The sequence below is a fragment of the Triplophysa dalaica genome, chromosome 1 (assembly GCF_015846415.1).
Source record: "Triplophysa dalaica isolate WHDGS20190420 chromosome 1, ASM1584641v1, whole genome shotgun sequence".
Classification (NCBI taxonomy): domain Eukaryota; kingdom Metazoa; phylum Chordata; class Actinopteri; order Cypriniformes; family Nemacheilidae; genus Triplophysa; species Triplophysa dalaica.
This window is the reverse complement of record NC_079542.1, coordinates 30,266,311-30,290,386: the sequence shown is the minus strand read 5'-3', so window position 1 is coordinate 30,290,386 and position 24,076 is coordinate 30,266,311. Positions and strand designations below refer to the sequence as shown.

Sequence of the window (24,076 nt, the reverse complement as noted above, 5' to 3'; positions counted from 1 at the left end):
CGCACACACACGCAAAGAGAGAGAGAGAGCTCGTGGTGAGTCATATCGTTGGTCATCGCTATAGGTGATTTCTGGGAATAAAAGCATGATAGAGGTGCGATCTAGGAGCTCCACCCCGTAGTAACATCAGCACCAGCATCACTATCCTCCTCAAAGGGCATGAGAGAGGACGCACGCGGACTGTCGACCTGCTGCACGCGCCCTGCCGTAGCGTTCATGCATCACATCTGAATGTAAGTATTTCGTTTCTTATATTCACGTTGATCAACGCATATACTTGTCTATCCTTATTGGACACGTCGGAATTGGTTCGTTACACATGACGCATTGTTAGTGATGAGTATGGGCACACGACGCTGCGCTGTATTATAACTTGCTGTAGTATGACTAAACCATTTTACAGTTTTATATTTTGGGATTTATTAGCTATTTATTTTTCCTCACACATAGCTTAGAGGTCATAAGAATGACACGTCTGTTGCATAACAGACAGGCATTGAATTTTCAGGTATGCCAGCCATACTCTTTCAAAAAACAGCATGATAAATGACAGCATTATTAAATGTGACATTGCCACGCACTGAGATTGTACAGCTTGTGTCCAGAACATGAAATGATGAATATCTGAAAAAACAATGCTGCTAGCATGACCTAATGGGTTTCGAGAAATGTGTTTCTTTATACGTTCAGTTATTTACTTGTTTTACTACTTTTTGTTATTTATCCTTAATATATACATTCCCAAGTTTTTCCATTCCCACAAATATTGATGACTAATAACTAAAACAACTTTGGCTTAAAATACAACTGCTGAAGATTTAAATAATAGGTTAATAATTGTACAGCACTTGTAATGCTGACCTATTTTACACTGTACACTTTAGTGGTTATACAGTGTTGCTGAACCTGGAAAACACATATATACATGTAAATAAAATAACGTTTCAGAATACAGGACTTGAGCCATAGGCTAGTGTTGATCTAGAGAGATTTTGATCATTGTTTTGGGACAGCGTTAGGTTTGATTCTGGAATCTTCAGGTGATCAGAAGCGCAACTAGCCCTTTAGAACTGGTTTAGATGTGTCTTGTATTGGTTTCTATTTGTCAGTGATGTATGTGAATTAATTTAAGCTGTTATTTTTGGTTATGTAAGGCTCATGTTTGTGAAACTGCTGCGCCGAGCATGATAGAGGTGCAGACGTGCTTTTGACATTGTGCAATTTCTATGTGACCTTGAAAATGCAGATGCAGCTGAGAGGAAGAGCTAGTCAGCAATCACGGACGCTCACAGATTCACACGTGCACACACACGGACACGCTTTTAATACTTCATGTGCGTGTCTGGATAGTGAGTGCAGATATTCGTCCACTGTGTACTGTGTATGATTAACCCCCCCCATCTCGGCTGTCTCTGTGATTATTTTTCTCAGGCTAATATGAGGGAGCCTATGGTGTGCTGAAGGACTTCTGGATACCGCTGATTTACTGGACAAGTAGCATGCCCGGCATGCGCTAAGCCCATCCATAGCGTACTGAGAGAGCGCATCAACGTCAAAGCCAGGAGGTCGACCATGGCCTCCAACTCAGATGCACTGCTGCAGTACCACCAGACTGTCTGTGCCCGCCAGCGCCCCCACTGCACATGGAGGAAGTGTCGGCCTGCAAGGGTACTCGGCCTCCTCATTGCTCTCGTAGCAATAAGTGCAGTGGCCTTTTTGTGGCCCCGGCCTTCCCAGTGGGAAGAGCTACAGAGCCACACACCACACAGGACTCTGCTGTCCACACACCTGGGAAACCTCTCAGAGGACACGCCCGTGGCCATGCGCTCATCCGTGCAGTCGAATGAAAGTCAGGGGGACTACCCGACTGACCTGTTCAGCCTAGAGGACCGCAGACGGGGCGCGGTGATACTGCACATGCTCGGAATGATGTACATGTTCATTGCCCTTGCCCTTGTGTGCGACGAGTTCTTCGTTCCAGCGCTGACCGTCATCACTGAAAAACTCACAATCTCAGACGATGTTGCAGGCGCCACATTCATGGCAGCCGGGGGCTCGGCTCCCGAGCTCTTCACTTCTGTCATTGGCGTCTTCATTTCCCACAGTAACGTGGGCATCGGGACCATTGTTGGCTCTGCGGTGTTCAACATCCTGTTCGTCATTGGGATGTGTGCCGTTTTCTCTAAAGAGATCCTGAACCTGACGTGGTGGCCTCTGTTCAGGGATGTCTTCTTCTACATTGTTGGCCTCATCATGCTTATTGTTTTCTTCCTGGATAACTACATTACATACTGGGAGAGCATTAGTCTGCTGCTGGCCTATGCTTGCTATGTTGTGTTCATGAAGTTCAATGGAAATGTAGAGACTCTGGTCAAGGGCATCATTTACAGAAACCAGGTCGTAGAGGTGGAGGCTCAACCGAAGGTGAGTTGACACCACCTCTTCCTTTTCAGAATGTCAAACTTTAATAGATTCTATGGGTTCCTTGTGGTCTTGCAAAACATTGGTTACATAAAGTCTTATCAACTGTCAGGTTGTAGTCTGCTGTAAATCCAGAACCAATGCAGGAGCAAAACAGCTACAAATGCTACTTGTAAGTGTGCTTTTGAATCAGAAAGCAACAGATTGGACACCTTGCGGTGTCATGGACTTCATGGACACGAGTTCACGAGGTCTCATCAAATGTGTAATTTGGGGCTGGCCCTGTTATTCATTTGTTGACCAAACAAACCCGCAAGAAAGCACGACAGAAATATGATTAAAATGTAGTGACATGGATTGGTTTGCTGTTCTTAGGACAACACCCTTGCTCAAATTAAAGTATTGGAATTCTCAAGAAACCAGCAATACTTCCGTCGTGAGCTTGTCCAAAGACAGTGTTCAATTGTAGTGACAGTGATAATAACAGCACAGGACAGCAAATCAGTCGCAGGATTTGGGCCAGATGGGTCATACCGCTTCAGGACAGGATAGTCGGCATGCAGAACCTTTCGGGAGGACAATGAGCACTCCTATACATTATAAATGCACAGTACCGGACCTGAGTTGGCCCATCAATGTTGCCAGGCAACAGGTAGATCTATTCTTAATAGGACACATAAAGATCCTCCTTCATGTCCGTAAATATAGTTTTGCTGCAGGAAATGTTTTGGTTGCTAACGAAGGCACATGTTGTTTAAATGCGCCGCAGCACTCATGCATGAAACGGCAGTAATCCTGCTGGCTTTATGTCCGGTAATCCATTTGTCTCAGTTGTAGCTAGGCCTCCTGTAACAACAATCATGATCTAATACCACAGTTTCACCTCACACCTAATCCCTGAACCCAGAAGTGCCGTACTGTACAACACATGACTAAACCAGAAAACTGGGCTTTGGTCTTTGTCATAGAAAGTGTTAAAGTCCCTCTGCATTTGATCATTCTATCACTTAAAATTCACCTTTAAGCATTAAAACAACATATGTCAAAGTTCTTTATGCCTTAAAATGACTTGAATGTAACTCTACATCTTTGCTTCATTTAGTAAATGCAGATGACTGAATATGCAAATTAGCCCTACATCTATTTAATTGACTGAGTTTGGATCACTGGTACATAGATGCATCATTCGACGTGTGAGCATTGCAACGGCTCAATTATATGAATGTGATGGGAGCAGAGGCAGTTTCAAAAATCATTTTTTTACTGTCTTTGATAATCTGCAGTTTGATGGAGAATATACTCTGCAAGTGTTTAAAATTATGTATTTGCAAATGTTTTTATCTTAAAGCATATTAAAAACAGCATATAAACAACAATGCAACTTTTTATAATCACCCCTTTTTGAGCATTTTATTGATTGCAAAGATAAATTCAGAATATAAATGTTAAGTGTTTTAGCTTTCAAAATGATGCATAGTTTGTGATATTTGATAGAATAATAATGTAAAACAAAGGTAATAAAATGCAGACACAATCAAAAATGCCTTTTCCATGGGCTCCTTTTCATGTTTTCAGTTTTATTCTTTTTTAATATTCGTCAGTGCGTGGATGAAAAATAAAGTTGTATATATCAAGCTGGATTTGTGATAGACATCCATTATGTCCATCTTGCTTATTTTAAGTCTTTTTTTTTGTAAAACTGTTAGAAATGTAACTAGTCACCTAAAAATCTAAACATGTTTTCCGTTATCTGCATTTGGCAGTATGGCCTATATTCCTGAGAAAAATATGCCCATCATATATGCCAGGCTTTAAATATACAGACAGGTGATGCTACAGTAAAAGAGTTTTCTACTCTTAATCAAAAATAGGTTTAGATTTTATGATTGTTGTCAGCAACACAAAAAAAACGATTTTATTTGCTTGTGCAGCATTCTCAGACAGCTTAGATCCGTAATCATTCCATCTGAACACTCTGCACTATTTTTTTACCACCTGCACATTTAACCCTGCAAAATCCACAAATTCAGCAAAGTGGATTTAGGATCAATGCTGCAATAATTGCAAGCTGTATTTTTGTAGCTCTTACGCAGTCATTCTCACTTTGATGAGCACGCTTGAGCGAAATCTACGAGACCGCCCACATCAAGTGGAATAGGGCCACATAGTGTAGCTGCTGTGGGGCCCTGCTCCTGGTGTTTGGTCTCGTGTGGACCAGATTTGTGAAATCAGACTGTCTTAGGTACCTACATTTACCAGAATTCTGAGATTTAGGAGTGATAAAGTATGACATCCACAACAACCAAACAAAGTTGACATTGAGTGATACATTAAGCCAATATGAGATTTTTGATTAACCATGCTGCCATTTTGGCGTGGAAACGAGGCAAGAGAATCGTTGTTAAACTGGAGTTTAGAGTGGGCTATATCACAGCAGTGGGGGATTGTGGAATCGTGTTCCTTACGTCATTCTATTCACAGGGGATTAAACAATGTCTAGTGTGGATGAAGCTCTGCCGGGATAAGCTGAACAAATTGTGTCCTGTTTAAAGAAAATATTTTTACGCTCCTCTGAGCATATTGACAACCTCGGCCTGGATCTGCTGACGTGATTCAGATATCAGATGGTGCCTATTGAAGGCTTAACTTCAGTGGGCAGGAATCACACAGGGTTGAAAAGGTTCATTTGAGGTGGTAAGAACCACTGGCACTGACTTTATTCGAGTGATGTAATATTAAAGTGTCAAAAAACAGATCCAAAGTCTCTTTAGGAATGCTAGCACACTCTGCGACCGTGTTATTGTCAACAATATGAAATTTCTATGTACTTGAATGGGTGAAGACAGAGATGTCTAAAATTGCTGGCTAAATCCACAATTAAATAGCATCATTTCAAACAACAAATAAACTTGACATCAACCAAACCCTAACTTTTGTTTCACCTTTAAAACACCTTTTTTCTGAGATCATTTCAGCAACTGTGCATACGCACAGGTCTCCAAATATCTCAAAAGACTGTACACCTCTGTAGAGCCCCTTCTAGAAGATCTTTAACCATTAATGATTGATTTAATTTACTGGAAAGTGGAACTTTCTGTGTTAGATCGACCACATAGACTTTTGCATATCACCCATTAGTCATAGCAGTGCACAAATTGTTATTATCTTTTATTTTTTATGTATCTCCTATGTAGCGCCTCGCTGGTTTAGACTGACATGTCAAATATGGATGCCACTGTCTTTCTTTAACCCTAATTACTTTAACATGAGACAGGTCTCTATGGTGATGTGAAGTGAGGTGAAGCATATTGCTGGTGATTCATGAGTTCTGGAAGATGAATGCACAGGCTTCAGGGTTAACAAGGCACAAAAAAAACACCAACCTTTCTCTTCACTGCAGTGTAAAATATACCTCAGGACCTGATTTGGCCAATTACTATTTGGATATTACCAAGCTTCTTCACAGGAAGTATTTAAAATATTTTTAGGTAAGTTATGTAAGTATCATTCTATATAGATTTTCTACATTTCTTTATCAGAAATTGAAAATCAAATAACTTTTGGTTGAACAGCACAAAGTCATTATCTTTGCTAATGCAATGCTGTACCAGTTGGGTAACAGGATCAGTCGGTTCTGGTAAATGTGAATGACTGTTAGTCTTAATGTCCAGCGGTGAACTGTGATTATATTCAGGCTATGTGGACCCCTTTGCTCTGCACGGGTTAAGCTAAAGCATCTTTATCCGCACGATTTGCTCTCTGTAAGGATTTAGTTTTTACTTGTGACAAGAGAAATAAATGAGTTGTGCAGGTATGAGTTCCGAAAGCTTTAACTAAATCAGGATTTATCTTGACTTCATAAAATATGGTCAGATATTGTAATGGCTGTGGGGGGAGGGGGTGGCGGTTCAATACCAAAATATTTCCTCAATGTTTATAGTACAATATTCTCTCTGTTCAAAAGCTGCTTGTTAGCTGCTTGCTGCTTAATCAGAATGTGGTTTTGCATTATTAACAGCTTGGCATAGCGCTACAAAAATGAACAGAAGGTGCTTTTTCATCATTGCCTACTTAAACATTCAATATGCTTGTCCATATGTGAATATGATGCAGAGCCCAGATATATCTGAGCTGGTATAATTCTTATCCTTATCAGATACACCATACACAAAGTCCAGCTTAAAAACGGTTCCCGGCACATATTTTTGAGGTATTTTAAGTTTTAAATAGAAATCACTAGAGACACTTAGTCTTGTTGTGGTTACTGCAGGATAATCTATCACTTTGTATCCACTGTTTCACGTGGATATACATCACTATGTGGGAAAAACTACTTCATGTTTCATGCTGACTTAGGGTGGGTGATTATTATGAAATCTAGATTTCAAGGATGTCATACATGTTTTTTTGAAATAGCATTAATTAATTTCAAAACATTAACTGACAAATTAAAAAAATCTTATCAATGTCAATGGTCAATATCAAAAAAGAAATCATGATCCCCAATGAAGTGTTTATTCACCACACATAATTAGACATTAATGAAATTGATTTTTGTGTCTGCGTAATAGCTTTCCACAATCTATGGAGAAATCTGCTAACCGGTATCCATTAGAAATGTACTGGCAGATGTCAAGCATAATATTAAGATCATGTGTAAAAAGTCCTTTTGCAGAGGATGAAAGCATCAGTCATGGACACTTTTTATATACACAAAAAATTCTTAAATGCAATAAATACAAAACATATTTGTTCCTATGTCAAAATGAATTGTTATGTTAGAACACTGTTTTATCATAAGGACAAACTTTATGATGTTAAATTGTGAAGTTTGTTTTAAATTTAAACTGACCAATAATGATGTTGAGGAGTGGTAAAAATACGACCCATTGAAAGTCAGATAAATTAAAATGTATGTAGCACTAAGCACTGTTGAATAACAGGTTCACAAAAAATACGTTTAACAACAAATAGTGGAGACAAACAGTATAGAAAGAAAGAAAAAATAGAAAAGCTTCAGTGGTGCAGTGAGAGAGACACCAGACAAATACTTTTGACACCATTGACGCAAGTTCGATGCAACTCACTCCTCTTCTTGACACACCAGAGCTGCGTTTCCCAATAACGTTGTCTCTTAGAGCGCTACGCAGGTTATAAAGGTACACCATATCTCAAGATATACCTTTTCTAGGCGTGTTCTCCGAACCTAACCTTTTGAGGTTACTTAAGGTAAACCTCCTTAAGTGCAGTGTTAGAAGGTGCTGTCCATGGCGGTGGTGCTGAATAGGTTGATAGCGATGCCTCGAGAATCGATTGTTTGCTCTACCTTGCGTTATAGAGTGGGTAAAGTATTGAGAAAACAATTTTATTATAAAGAATCGCCTTTCAGGGCTCACTGAAATAGTATAAAGAAAGAAAGAAATATGTGTGAGTGTATGTATGTATTTATAATTTTGCAAGTGTCCGATCCCGCTTCCTCACGTCCATACATTTTCTGCGTTAACCAGCTACATTATCTGGCTGTTTGACTTCGATTGTTTTTGAAAGGGTCATTTATATTCTCATTGTTTGCCATCATGTGTTGATGTTCTCCATGATCCTGCTGATTCAGATCATTGGCGTAAATCACTCATTTGTCTATAGGGGTAAGTGTCCCATCCAGAATGCCAATCACTCACAGGACGACCACAATGGCATGGAAACCTTGATTTGCCTCCATCACTTCGTGCCTGGCGAAAGGCCTATGTATGTAATCGGTGGCACTTTGGAGAAGGATGTTTGTCACTGGGTGAACGCACCGCCACACTGAGGTCTTCCTTAACCCATATTCATCCCCAAACACCTCCAGAAAACTCCATGGCATAAAAACGAAGAGCCGCCAAGCAGCTGATTTTCAGGGCTGAGGGAGTAGCTCCGTCGAGTTTGTTTCTACAAAGTTGGGCCAACAAGATGCAAGAGCTGCAGAATTTTCTCCCGTGCAGAATTTTCTCTTCTGACATGGTAGCTAGGGGACTAAAATGTTCTCTAATTAAATTGTGCAAATATACCAACTGGCTCCGCGGACGGCGCTGTCTATGATTTAAGACAACTATTCGCTGTCTCGCTGCCATAGTTTGACCAAACTCCCCATAAAATTCCCTTTATGTAGACTACGCCTTACCTGTCAAATGGTTTGCCAGCTGCTGTGTCTTGGAAATATAGGCTGTAATTAAAAACACTAACAACCATCACTGTATGACCATTTTATTCATGAAAACACTTCAATAGCCTACACGGAGTGTATTAAACCTGATTACTTTATTTGTACAATAAAAAACTTAGTTAAAGTAAAGATGTAAATGTAATACTAAATTTAATTTTAATTTTAGTATTTTAAATTAAATTTGATGCGTATTAACGTATTAACGATAAGGTACAACTTTAGAACGAACGTTAAGAAGGTTAACAGATTTTTTTTTACAAAATGAAGTAGAGATTAGGAAAATGCCTAAATATTGCATTTATACAACAGTTTGACTGAACAAGTGTGTAGATAAATCAAAAACAACATTGGAGGGTCTTAAAACCTCTTTGGTTTTTAAAGAAAATGGGGAGATACTTTTTTCCGCCACAATTTCCAGCCCAGCATAAACGTTAAACAAACCCTCTATTTCTCCGTTACTGTTTCCAAACCATCGTGTTAGCGAATTAGCTTAGTGCTGCTTCAGTGAAGTTATAAGTGAGAAATAATGAGACAAGACGTGTGATTGAATGAAAGAGAGTGAGACTAAGAGGCAACTCACAGAGAAAGCGTTATTACGCATTTTGCCTTGGGTTACCTTTCGTTTTAATGTAAACATGCACTTGTGTACGGTAAATAACGTATCGAGACCATTGTGTCCCACACTGTAAAAAAATATTCTGTGTCATAGTAGATTTCATGAAATTAATTGAGTAAACTTTACTTAATACAACTGTGTTCTTGTTTTTTTAACCAAAATTTAAATTTAAATTATAGAGATATCTCAGAATTCTTAATGCACAAATAATTGAGTGAGTTCAACTTAATTTTATCATGTTCAACCCACTTAAACTTGTATGAAGGATCCTCACCCCATTTTGTGGTGGAACTACATGAATAATTTAAGTTAATTTCGCTAACTGAGGAGTGAATTTAGAATTCCCAGCATGCTTTGCACACTGTAAAAATGCGACAGCATTAGGAGAGTCATTTTTGTGAAAAAGTGCTATTTTATGTGCTTTAGAATAAAATGAAAGACTTGACAGTGTTTATTGTTCTGTTCTCTTAAAGATTTAGAAGATATTCTGTTTTTATTTCTGAGTTTCGTGGTTACCATCTTTCAGAAGAGCGGTGCTTGTACTTAGGTTGTGGGAGAGCTCAAGCTGAGTGTTTTTTTTCTTCCACAGTGAACAGTAATGCTGTACTGTCAGTACTGAGTCAACTTTCAGCTTACTTGTACATTAAATATGTCGTTAACAATAGTAAATTTTGAACTGAAGTGAAAAAAGTTCAAGAAGTTAACTCAAATGTTCAAATTATTAATTCTCCTTGATTTTTAAAGTTTATCATGTGACCTGCTTAAATAATTTAGGTAGTTTTACTTGATTTATTCATGGAATATTGCATTAAAAATATGCTTCAAAGTACTTTAAAATATTTTGTGTAATACTGTTACCTTAATTTTTTTAAGTAAATATCTGTGTCATTTTTTACAGTGCATGCAGTAATTTTTTAAACCATTCCTGAGCATTGCCAGACACTGCCAATGTGCGTGTTTTAATTTCACTTTCATAAGTCCGACCTCGCTTAGTGCCGGTTCAGGTCTCTCAGCCAATCAGATTCGAGATCTAGAAATAACTGTTTTATAATATTTTATAATGTGTAATGTACAACAATTCTTGCTGTGTCGAAACGGAACTAATATATTTATATGGACTCTGAATGACCCAGGTGGAATGGATTTAACTGACAGCACCATAAATGTGAAAGACATTCCTCCTGACTCAGTCCGTGCAAACACTACTACAAAAAACTACTTAAAACCCATCTCTTCTGTAAATACTTGACAGACAAATGAAATAAAAACTTACCCTCTCAATACGTATTGATCTAGCTTTTGCTGAAACTATTAACTTTGTATAAACACATATTGTATTATTGCTCCTGTCGCTAATTGCTCCCTGACTCTCTGTAAGTTGCTTTGAATAAAAGTGTCTGTTAAATGACTAAATGTAAATATACACTAAATTAGAGGCGATAAAAGTGAGTCCAATATCATTGGTCTTAAAAAGTGGGTGTATTCCACACATACAATGGTTCCGACAGCCATGCATGACATTGGTTGCAAATTGCGGACATAAGCATTACAAACTGTAAAAATAGTAGCCTATATGTTGAAAATCGTTATATGTACGGAAAGTTTGTGTCTTAATGGTCATCCAGTGAAAGCTAAAGCAACATATACATACTCTGTTTAGAACAGTGATTAAGGTTTAAGCATTGAGTCAATATTGCAAACAGGTTTTTAGTCACAGACTACATGCTCTTTGATGGTATCGGCTCCAGTATGTTAAAATAACATGTTTTGTCCATGTGACAGCAGAATGTTTGACCCTCTTGCCACATGACATACAGAGTCTAAATTGATCGTTGCATCTGGCTTGTAGGTGGTGTTTTGCTAATATCAGCCCTCATCTGCATTAGAGGAGGGTATGAATAAAAATGTAAATGTAAATCAATATGTAATAATGCATATTAATTGCTTTCTTAAATAAACAGATGTTAATAAACAAGTGTCGTGAATTCAGTCCTTGGATTGAATTAAATTTTCATTCTTTTGCATCCAAACTTGTGATGGTTTTATTGAAAAATAACAAAAAACAACAAAATGAACAAAGACAAACAATGGTTTCCACATGTACATTGGTAAATTAAAATGGACATTACGTCCTGCTCCTGTTGTCAGACTTATGCATGTAATTATGTTTCTATGTAAGGAGATCGTGCTAGTCTATATTTGGTTTCGAGTAGCAAGGTCACTCGTGACAAGAGCTGAAGGTGAGGAGCCGAGAGACAGAGAGAAATCTGAAGCTTGATCGATCTCAGCTATTTTAAAAGGTTAGGGAAATAGCTAATGTAGGCAGTGGAACAGGGAGGACTTTTCTTAGTAAACCATCACGTCATCTGTATGGGATGTTGTGCTGGACACAATGGACACGTTGTTGTCCTACTGTAGCTGTTTGTCTTCAGTGTCTGATTATCGGTCACTAAACTGCTCGGCATTTTGAATGACTATTCAATTCCTAGCTTCTTTAAGAACTTTTAATACATTTTCAGTAGGAATTACCCATAAACCTATCACAGACACAGCATCAGAGACTGATTTTAATCATGTTGTACACTTGATTCATTTTCTGTCCAGTATATGAGGCCTTTATTTGTTCACATAGAGCGGTCGTGGTTTAAATTTAGTTTTTCATTCTGGGGGGAATTCCCCCCTTACATGAGTAGCATTGGGTGGATTTAAAGGTTGTTTTAATTTCTCGCATAATAAGAGCTAGACTTGCAGGAATTATTTAAATTATGCACAATCCCGCGCCGAAATTCAAGGCCTGGCACTTATCGTGTTTGTCTACGTTACTAAGCAGATTAAAGCAGTTTTGATTGCAATCAGTTACTGTGATGGGGTCTATGAAAGGCTAATTATCATTATGACTAAATTTACTCTGTAAACGCCATTCAGTAGCATGTGCTCATAATCTCAAACACATCCAGCTCTGTTTGTTGGTCATCATCAAGGTGACCCAGACACACATACAATCACACTTCAGTCTTTGGTCAATATCAATGTCTTTTATCCCAATCATAACTGATCACTGTGAAAAAAAATGTTTCATCTTTTATCAACTACATGTATATGTCATATAACCAATGACATGCAAGTAGTTGAAAAAGATATTAATCAGTTATATCACAGTTTACTAATGCTTAAATCATGACCTGAATATACAGTCTACCACCTCCAAAATCACAATTTCACCATGACATTTTCGGCATTAATCTCAAATCTGACAGTCAGACATTTTATTGCCCTGATCACGTCTTAAAATGTGTCTGGCTTGTTGCCCTAAGCCGCTTACAGAAATTGAAACTAAGCTGTCCATTTTGTTGAAATCCTTGCGCATAGATGCACTATTTAGTTAGTTAATGGGCCTTATATTCTTGTATTCCAAATATTTGATTCACAGACACAAACCATCCCCACAAAACTGTATCATGGTACGATAGCTATCATTATCCTTAAGGTCTAGGTTAAGACGTAAACTACCCAGCTCATCTTTCAGTCAGTTTATGGACTATGCTTTGTTGATTGTTGGTTCAATGTTCATTGTGGGTGTGGCGGAGGAACGCGACCCTTCACTCATACGTGAAAGGGTGACCTCTGATGGCAATCGGACAGAAGACCACAGACTAGATTCTTGAAAGTTGGAATGCTGGGGGAGTGTATCAAGTACATAAATACTACATCATACGTCCAACTCGTTTTTAATAAATTGACCATGTTAAGCATAAGAAGCGAGCATGTTTAACAATGTGAAGAAGTCAGAATGCGTGACATAGGATGAAACTTGATCTTTAATGTTTTTGTAAGAAACCCCTCCCCTGATTTCATTATGGGATTCTGCACTTAAATGTTTAAATGTATTGGTGGTTAGTTATTTGGCTCCTTTGTTGTAATTAGCACTTTGGCGTCTGTGTTGTCCTGTAATCCCATGCAGCTGATGAGTGTGAATTTCTTTTCTAATTAGTTCTGCTTGTAGAAAATAAGATCCCTAATAAGCATGAGGAGGAAGGACTCAGAATGTACTCATCTTTGTGGCGTTGTTTCTGGAATATGATGAAGAGGCTAATATAGGGATTGTCTCCGAGACCTCATTTTTTCAAGCCATAAATTAGTCTTGGCTAAAACAGAAACAAGCTCTTAAAGTTTTCTGCTCTGGGGAAACAAATAGATTTATTTTTACCACCAAATGGAAGGTTGGAAATGGATCATGGTTTTTAATGGACTTATAGTGCAGGTTGGTCCTGCATTAAATTTTACCAACTGCTGTTGAGTAGACTACTGTATGTGTTCTGAGACGGGGAAAAACAGATTGATTTTCTCTTTTAAAAATGGACTGCCAGGGGCTCTATGTGCATCTTAGTTTAGATTGTCTTTCATTAGCTTCATGACTAAAGATCCACTGGTTCTAGAACCTCAGAGCGGTCCGTTCGGCAGGTAGGCGTACTGACTTCTGCAGACAAGGACCTTTTAGATGTTGGACTCCTGTGGACATTAATACGTATCATAGCTCTTGTTTTGCAGAGGCAGACTGTTTACTGTAGACTTGGTTTTGACTGACAGGTAAAATTACCCATCACACTTTGCTGTTTTAAGAGTCTGTGACAAGACTCACATGCATCCTTGGGAACACTTTTTATGATTTTTCGAGGAAATTAAATGGGCATTAAATGTGTAAACCAAGAGAACTGTGATTTGCACATTTTATAATATGTCAAAAATGTTTGATGTCAGAATAAACAGTGTGTCATCAAAGGTCTGCACAATTTTGATAAGATTAGAGCAAATTTTGTAAGGTCAGAGAAAGCACACTTAATTCAGAAAACATTCTTGACAAGGTCAGAAAAGACACTTAATGAGAACAGAACACACATAGATGTATTTATAACTAGACGACTCATCAGAAGCTGTTTTTATGGGCTGACATACATGGGTCGTCCACCATATTAAAATGGAGCAAGGTAGTGACTGGCGAACTAGTGTTGAACTGTCTTTCCAAGGTTTTTCATTGCTGGGCTAGGGGTTGTTTTTTTCCCAGGTTATGAATGAAAAGCTTTCATTATTTAGGTGTCTTTCTTAAAATGATTTTCTGTATGAGTGTAAAGTTTTGTTATGGACTTTGGACATAAGGCTAGTGATTCAGTTTGTTACATAGATCTTGACCTTGGTCTTTAGTTATAGGCGTGTATGATTATGAAAACTTACTTTTTTTTTAATTATGTTTGTTAAACTAACACATGACAACTACAAATGGGTATCCAATTTTTTGGGAATTTCAATCCCTGTGGTTTTCTCAGCCATGGCTGCACAGTGTTGCTGCAATTTAGCAAACTGGTAGGTGGTGATGCCAGTGGACCATTCCAAAATGGAAAATACTCTCACCTAAAGGATTATTAGGAACACCTGTTCAATTTCTCATTAATGCAATAACGGTGGTGGTGTAATGGTGTGGGGGATGTTTTCTTGGCACATTTTAGGCCCCTTAGTGCCAATTGGGCATTGTTTACATGCCACGGCCTACCTGAGCATTGTTTCTGACCATGTCCATCCCTTTATGACCACCATGTACCCATCCTCTGATGGCTACTTCCAGCAGGATAATGCACCATGTCACAATGCTCCAATCATTTCAAATTGGTTTCTTGAACATGACAATGAGTTCACTGTACTAAAATGGCCCCCACAGTCACCAGATCTCAACCCAATAGAGCATCTTTGGGATGTGGTGGAATGGGAGCTTCGTGCATCCCACAAATCTCCATCAACTGCAAGATGCTATCCTATCAATATGGGCCAACATTTCTAAAGAATGCTTTCAGCACCTTGATGAAACAATGCCACGTAGAATTAAGGCAGTTCTGAAGATGAAAGGGGGTCAAACACAGTATTAGAAGGGTGTTCCTAATAATCCTTTTGGTGAGTGTATGTTGACGTTTTGAATGTCGCATCTAGTTATATGTAGCTATGAGAACGCAAACTCAATGGGGTCATTGAACACACTCAAAATATCCTTTCCAAAGGTAAGGCAGCGCAGTTTGTAGGCAATATACATCATCAAGGTTTATTATTTAAGGTTTTATTTCAAATAAAAAAACGCTACATTTCAAGGTAAAAAATTCACTACAGTTATTGTGTCTTTTGAGGAATAAATGTTAATTTGATATATTTTTTATATGGAGCCTTGTAAGTGTGCAGCCTTCACATTGATACACACCGTAGAATACACACTTTGTGAGGTCAGAGTACACACTCTGTGAGGGAAGAACACACTTTCTTTGATCAGAGCACATAGTGTGATATCAGAACACCCTTTGTGAGAGCAAAGTACACACTCAGTGAGATCAGTGTGCACACCTTGTGAGATCAGAGTCTGTTAGGACAGTGCACACTGGGAGAGGTCAGTGCACATGCTCTTTGAGGACAGCGCACGCTCTTTGAATGTCAGTGGATGTGTTGCTTATGTGTATTGTCTATATGGAGTCTGATGTCAGTGTAGTGTCTTAAGTCGTACTGGTCCTGTCTCACTTCACCGTACTGTTATTTCTTCTCCTTCTTTTCTGTTTTCTGTTCATCTTGTGACTGTGAAGCTGAGCCCAAATGGAGTGGAAGATGACAGCAAAGTGTCGGTAAGTGTTGTCCGTGTGTATACTGTACTGTATATGTAAGTTGTGGTCCATTGTGGTCTGTTGTCTGTGTATTTTGAAGCATGGCCCCTGGGTTATCGTTTGTTCTAAATAAACAGTATCTTACAAAATTGGGTACACCCCCCCTTTTTAAAATATTTTATTGTATGTTTTCATGTGATAACACTGAAGAAATTACACTTTGCTACAATGTAAAGTAATGAGTGTACAGCTTGTATAACAGTATGCATGTGCTTTCCCCTTAAAAAAACTCAACACACAGCCATTAATTTCTAAACCGCTGTAAACAAAAGTGAGTACACCCCTAAGCGAAAATGTCAAAATTTCAAAGTTTCAATTTTCGTGTGGCCACCATTATTTTCCAGCACAGTCTGTTCTGTTTATTAATTCTTTTTCAAACACTCGCGAACAGCAGTGAGCGTTGTATCTCTCTGCCAGGACCTGCGACAAGGACCTTATCTCATTACACACATCCGCAGTTCATTACCATCATTACCATTATGAAACGTTCAAAAGTTTGGTTAAACTTTGTGAAAAAAACATGATAGCATTGCCACATTACAGGTGGTAAAGATATTTTGTGAAAGGGAGGAAGTACCTCTTATATGATGAAAAGCGTCTTTAATCTAAAGGAATGCACCGTGTTTAGTCTCAGGCTTGAGACCTCTTGATACAACGCACCAGATAACTTTAAGCTATTAGCAGCGTCTCACACTACGGTACAAAATACAGATAGAGAGGAAAAGACAATCAGTTTTGCATAAGTTACTTAATTTTTAGTGATCACAATTAATTACATTTGGAAAGCTAAATGACAACATGTTCAAGTTTATTTTAAATTATATTAATTTGAATTATTAATCACTTTAAAAAATAATAATTCAGTATTTTATTCACAAATAATAGTTTAGATAATGGACGATCTAGCAACTGCATGTTATATATTTGATGTTGTATTTTTGTGATTTACTTAAATAGTTTGGGTTTGTAATTGCTTCTAAATTTTACCTAAATGGAATTTTTATTTCATTATTTGACGAATTGCCACAGTGAACAGTTACAGCCTACTGGTTATATCCAGTAGGCTGTGACAAGAATACAAGGTAAAAACTGCTTTCTTTAAGTATTTGCTATTTTTTCTCTCCCCCAAAAATATTGGAATCGGAACAGAGAATCTATAAGAACCGTATTCGATAAGCAGAATCAGAATCGCTTAAATTAAAACGATACCCAACACTAATCACAGTCCATGTTCCCATTCATGGTTCCCTCAATTAACCATGGCCCTCCCACCACCATGCTTGACCGTAGGCAAGACACACTTGTCTTGGTACTTATCACCTGGTTGCCACCACACACGCTTGACACCATCTGAACCAAAAAAGTTTGTATTGGTCTCATCAGCAATCCACACAGTAATCCACACAGTAATTCCAGTAAAAACACACCTGCTCCCCATTCACATCTGAGACCTTGTAACACTAACCAATCACATGACACCGGGGAGGGAAAATGGCTAATTGGGCCCTTTTCGGATATTTCACCTAGGGGTGTATTCACTTTTGTTGACAGCGGTCTAGACATTACTGGCTGTGTGTTGAGTTATTTTGAGGGGACAGCAAATTTACTCTGCTATGCAACCTGTACATTCGTAACTTTACATTGTTGCATAGTTTAATTTCTTCCGTGGTGTCACATGAAAAGATATAATAAAATATTTACAAAAATGTGAGGGGTGTACTCACTTCTGGGAGATACTGTATCACACCCTTATAAAAAAAGGGTGTATAATATATATAATATAAACTTAAATAAATATCACAAGACACTAGTTTAGAACATGACAAGTGAATGGAAACAGAGAATTATAACATGACAGTCGCACCAAATAACTCAGTATTTTGATCGGGTTTACTGTTTGTCTCAACACACATCCATACACACACTCCTGACACCTTCAGAATCATGTAAATCAACACTGACGTGTTGCCATGGCATCAGCTGCCAGACAGAGTGAACCAGCAGTAATGCTCTAACCTTTAATCAACCTCTAACCCCCCTGCCCTGGTCCCTGACCCTTGAAGGGTCAACGTGTCCGGTCTCGCTACAGATCTATCAGCCGCTCTCCTCCCGAGATCATGAGCTCTCATTCTGTCTCTATGATGACTGTATTGTCACTTGGAATTCTGTTTTGTGCTGTAATCGGTCCGTGGTTTTGATTGACGTTCTTGTTGTCCTTTGACAGGCTAAACCCCGGCTTCAGAGAGGAGGAAGCTCCGCTTCGTTACACAACAGCCTGATGAGAAACAGCATCTTTCAGCTAATGATCCACACGCTTGACCCTTTGAGCGAAGGTAAAACACACAATATATACACACAACCATACAACATAATACAGGCAAAAATTTAACACATATATGAGCACAATCATTTTTGAATAAAGTACTTAAAACAAAATATTTAAAATCTGATATTTATTTACATTTTTAAATTGTACTTTATTTTTTGTGTTATTGTTTATGCAGAATTGTGCAATACAGTAATGCATATTTAAAAAATCCTTTAAATAAAACATAATGGGTTCTATTGGCCCTAAAGATTTCCAGTGAAATATAAAACTTGTGAGAGAAGAGAATACACATATATTTGTTAACTTTTTTATTTAAAATACAATTTCATTTCACACCATTCCCCCATTCATCTGAATCATGCATTCCTACCAGTATTATTTGATCTTTAAATGATAGTTCACCCAAAAATGAAAATTCTGTCATCATTTACTCACCCTCTTGTAATTTCAAACCTTTATGACTTTCTTTGTTTCGCGGAACACAAAAGAAGATATTTGGGAAAATGTTGTTGACGGAACAGCGATGGCAGCCATTAACTTGCATTGGTTTTATGTTCATACAATAGAAGTCAATGGTAGCAACCGCTGTTTGTTTATCAACATTCTTCAGAATATCTTCTTTGGTGTTATGTGGAAGAAAGAAAGTCATACAGGTTCAGAATGACAAGAGGGTGAGCAAAATAATTACAATAATTTCATTTGGGTGAACTATCCCTTTAAGTTCTTATATTTTTACCTGCTCATGTAACATAAACATTTGGTGGCCAAACTGCCTGGTGTGTGGAAAAAAGTTTATTTCAATTTTTTATTTATTTATTTATTTATTTAAAAATGAATGTAAAATATAAAAAAAATACCTCAGGGTTGGAAAAGCATTGGCAGGTGTTCAGACTTGCAACTTGTCACACATGCTCTCATGTCTGGGGTAAGGGCTTCATTGTGCATGTACAGAATAACACAATATATACACTATAGGTTACATTGTATGTGTTAAAAACACACAAATATTGTCATGTGTTTATAATCTGTGCAATTAAAAGGGGACAGTAAGCACGCTATTTCAGGTGCAAACTGTAAAAACATGAAAAAGACACTTTCACTTTTCTAACTGGCATAACATAGGATTTTGATGTCTGTGATTGCAAGTGATCCATTCATATGTTCCCAATAGTGCTAAGATTTTTATACTTACAGTATATAATTGTGTGAGTGTCTGTGACATGAATTAACACACAATGAGCTATATTTAAGAATGAAAGCCGGTTGTCTGTCAAAACTTTACAGAACTTTTAAGAACGTCTTTGAACCCTTATGTGAGTTATAAAGTGCTTATATTTTGTACAGTACGATATTAAGAGATATTTATACAAATAGTCCTGTTGTTGCTATTTTTTCAAAGATCTGTCTCAGATAATCGTATCGGGGAGATGTGACAGACTGTGTAGTATCTGCTTTTTTATTTGATTAGTCATTAAAGTGTATAGGAGAACTAGGTTACACGATCGTCACGGAAAACAGACGTCATTGGCTGAGGAAAAGGTTTGGATCTGGTGGCTTGTCATTCATTCAGTGTGTGAAAAAGCTCCTCCAGGGATGATTTCTGACAAAACAGAAGTTGGCTTCCGTTCGGTGGAGCTATTAGCTTAGCAGAGCTAAAGGAAAAGATAAACAACATAGAATATCGATTTTTAACAGAGTTAGATGTGGAATAGATGACAGTTAGACGGTGAGTCTGTTATGTGCAGAACATGTGTGTTTTGATAGGATAAGATAGGATATTTTTGAAAAGTTATATACTTCACTGGAATTCCAAAGGGACCTATAAGAGGTAAAGGAAACGCACCTTCAGATATTTTTCAATAAGTGAAATAATTATTAACAGTAATTAAGTCTATAACGTTTCTCACGTCTCTTAAAAAATGTAAGGGCTTGATATTGTTGATGGCCTGTTTATTGCATCTCTTGAGGTAGTTTGGGCTAAAACTTACCTTCCTTGAGGATCTCACTTTGTGTAATTGCTATGAAAAAAGGCCCCCAAAGTGTTTAAATCAGACTGACAGCACACTATCCTCTGTATGGTATAGCAATATAGCACTAGGGTCTATTAATGTCTATATTCATACAGTATGGTGTGTTTGGTTTTATGATTAACCTCTCTGGAATATTTGGTTCTGATTGTCAACTGGATACAGGGTCGGGATATTTCTGAATAATAACTTATCCCTGCCAGTTATTCCTGGTTTAACTGTAAACGGTAACTTATGACAACTGATAACGTTCATACCTAATGATGGATAATATTAATCAAATATCAATATTCGACAAAAAATAAAGATAAGAAGTAATTTCCAAATGCATTATGAAGCAGTTATAACTGCATGAATAAAAAGAGGCGTTCTAACCAAATGCCTGCCAAATAGTGAGCCTACAAATGGCTATGTATGTATTTATTGACCATCGATTGACTCGAAAGCAGATTCATTATAATCTTGATGTTGTTGGCAATATAGGCTGTCAGACGGGACACTTTGGGGTGTTATGTTGTTTTTAATATACATGCTCACAATTTGTATTTCGGTAGAATCCCCTTTTTGTTCATGCATTTATAACTGCTTTATAATGCATTTGGAAATCACTTATTATTCATCAATGAACACATTTATAAATGCTATGAAGTGTTACCGTTTATTTTATACTACTGTTAGATAAATACAAAGTTTACTTGTAATTGTTGTTTTACTAAATCTAAAGAATTTGAAATATTGTTTACATATGAAATTGTGGTAACACTTTATAATAACTGCACGCTATGAATCATTAGTTAAGCATCAGTACATAGTTAATTAATCATTTATGAAGCATTGGCCCCACATTAATAGACATTAGTAAGCAGTTTATAAATACAGCTATAAATGCTTTGTTCTTGATTTACAAGCATGTATATAATATGGTTAATAATCAAATTTTCATACTTTATTAAGGATGAATTCATCATTTCTAAATTAAGGATTACATTACTTACAAACCAATTAGTTAAGAGTTGTCAGTGGTTCATGAGATCATTTAGAAAGTGTAAGTAAATGATTAATAAACTCTTTGAATGCACATTTATATCTTATTATTCTGACATATAGTAACATTTACTTAATTTGTTAATAAATGCTTTTTTAACACACATTCCTGCTGTAATTCATGATTAAATAAGCTAGTTATAAAACATTTAATAGTTGTTAGATAACTATTTTTTGTGAGCTCATCTAAAGTGAGGACTATGTATGCCTTGTAAAGCATTTACAAATGAGAGTTGCATATCACTTCACAGTTATATTTTTTCTGGAGGTGTGCAGGAATTAATTTTTTTTCAGAAGTTAATTTTTCATTTTATATCAATTAATTTAATGTTAATTTATATGTTCGGTTGTACAATTTTAATTTTGCAGAGATTTATTTTTTATTTTTTATTAAATCGTTTTATATTCATTAATATGTACAGTTGTACAGTTTAATTTCTTTTGCATCTTGAAATAAATATTTCTGTGTTCTGTATCCCTCTGTGTTGTGTTTTTTCCTATTTCTGTTTAGAAGATAACTGAGCCTTTAACTCTCATTTGTAAATGCTTTACATGGCATACCTGTCCTCACTTTAGTCCTCATAAATGATTAATTAACTATGTACTGATGCTTAACTAATGATTCATAGCGTGCAGTTATTATAAAGTGTTACCGAAATGGTTTGTATTGGTTATTGCTGTGGTATTGAGATTTGTCTAAAATATAATGAAATGCCTGGTATTTAGCTACTTAACATTTAGTATTGTGATTTATTTGTAATCTCAAATGGCTAAAATAAAAAATATATATATCATAAAAATCTATTTTATATCAGTAAATATATATACTCATTTCCTAATGTAAAACATAAGAAACATGCAATTGATTCATTGTATGTCAGTTGCAAGTCACTCATCACATCCCATTTGACTCATTCAGCACTAGTGTTAATGGAATTTTAGCCACAGAGACACATTTGCATCTTTCTATTCACTACATGGCTTTGGACTAGCTAAATCGTTTTTCTGCTTGTTATTTTCATCTCTCCCTCTCTTTCTGTCTCTCTCTTTCTGTTTCCTCAGAATTCGCTGACTCTGGTGAGTTTTTCTCTAAATGTCGTTGTCATCACAGTCACAGCTGACCACTCCCCCATGTCACCCCCCAAAACACACAACTGAGCCGTACGTCCCTGTATGTGGTGATTCTTCTCAGTATTCAGGAATGAATACTGAATACTGTTTGTTCCTTTAGTTTTCATTTGTGGTCTGTCACATTTCATTGTGTGTTTAATTTGCTACAACCCCAGTCAACAACAGTTTGAGATCTTCTGTGGATCTGTTTGAAGTCCCTGCTGAAGAAAAATCTTAAACCGTCTTAATCTGGTATGGTGGTTTTAGCCTAGCCAGACTGCTCTTTGTTTGCAGAGATGTTTTATAAATGTTTTAAAACGAATGGTCGAAACCAGAACGGCCAATAAAAACTAAAGAAGAACAAAATGGCTTGGCATTCATGACAATTTATGATGTGTGATAACATGTAAATATGCTCCGAATGAACAAATTCATTTAAAATTGACCATAATTGTTATTTCATCTATACTATGATAGGTTCACATAGCAACAAACCAAACACCAGCTACTCGAAGCTGTCTGTTTTTCAGCAGGTATTTTAAACCCCACCCATAAATAACATTGACTCAATTGTTATTTTGATTTCACTTGACATAAGACTTCAGGAAGAAAGGGGTCATATGGCGCGATTTGACTAAGACCCAAATGTATACGCAAGTATGGTGGGTGTAACTGTCAGTACAATTGCACCGATCACTACACACTGGTTAACTGGCCAACCGCAGCACGCCTCGCTTTTCAGAGCGATGAGCTTTGTAAAAATCGGCGCATTTCAGAGAGGTGGGACAAAGAGAAGATACAAACATGCATGGTATGCGAAAAATACAGCGTTTTTTAAACTTGAATCGTGTTTACACATTGCATTACATCTAAAACAAACCATAATATTTGTTTAAGCCGCGTCATATCACCCCTTTAAATCAGAATTGAGATACCAAACCATATTGAAATCTTAATAATTAATCATTCATTGTTATGGCATGACTTCATAAGAATAAAATGCATATAACACGCCTAAGGGACGATTCACATTTCATATTTTTGCACGCGCAAGTTGGTTATTTTTAATGTAGTCACGCGGCAGGCACGCGCAAATAGGGTGGGACGTGGTCCCAGCACGCAGATGGTGTAGCACACAAATTTTTCTCGCCGCATCAGCATTTCACTAGAAAATATTGAATTGGCCCTTAAATTAACTCTTATGAATTTTTAATAGATTGGGTCGCTATGAACTGTCATTGTATTGCGAGAGCAATGTGAGGTTTACTTTTAGTCTGTGCAAAGGATATCCCATTGCAACAACTTCACTGAAAAATATAAATGACAGAAATTTTTATTTTAAGTCCTCTGAAAATGTATTTCTAAAAAGTACAACAGAGCTAATGAATAAACTAATAGCCTGTTAATATTTTAGACATTTGTTTGTTGTGTATTTTTGTACTGTCTGTTTATGACGCCAAACTGTATTGAGTACTTATCAAGTTGTTGTTTTAAGTGTTACATCCAGACATTTTCGGATGTAAATAGGTAAATAAACATTATGCCTCAGATAGCTTGCTAGATATTGGGACAGCTAAAGTTTCTAAATATCATTAAGTTAGCGAGTACTTTTCTTGGACTTTTATGTGTGTGTCACAC

General features: G+C 37.1%; 1 protein-coding gene across 4 annotated transcripts in view; it reads left to right on the top strand.

Annotated features, from left to right (window-relative positions):
* LOC130425573 (sodium/potassium/calcium exchanger 2-like) overlaps positions 1-24,076 on the top strand; it is a 47,732-nt gene continuing 23,656 nt past the window's right edge. For 2 of the 4 annotated variants that reach the window (XM_056751849.1, XM_056751828.1), the window contains exons 1-5: positions 1-233; positions 1,432-2,424; positions 15,851-15,889; positions 18,153-18,261; positions 22,391-22,405. In XM_056751849.1, the coding sequence (XP_056607827.1) occupies positions 1,573-2,424; positions 15,851-15,889; positions 18,153-18,261; positions 22,391-22,405 (1,015 nt within the window). In that variant the 5' untranslated portion in view covers positions 1-233; positions 1,432-1,572. The remainder of the gene's footprint in view (positions 234-1,431; positions 2,425-15,850; positions 15,890-18,152; positions 18,262-22,390; positions 22,406-24,076) is intronic. The other 2 variants (XM_056751839.1, XM_056751859.1) reach the window with 2 other exon arrangements.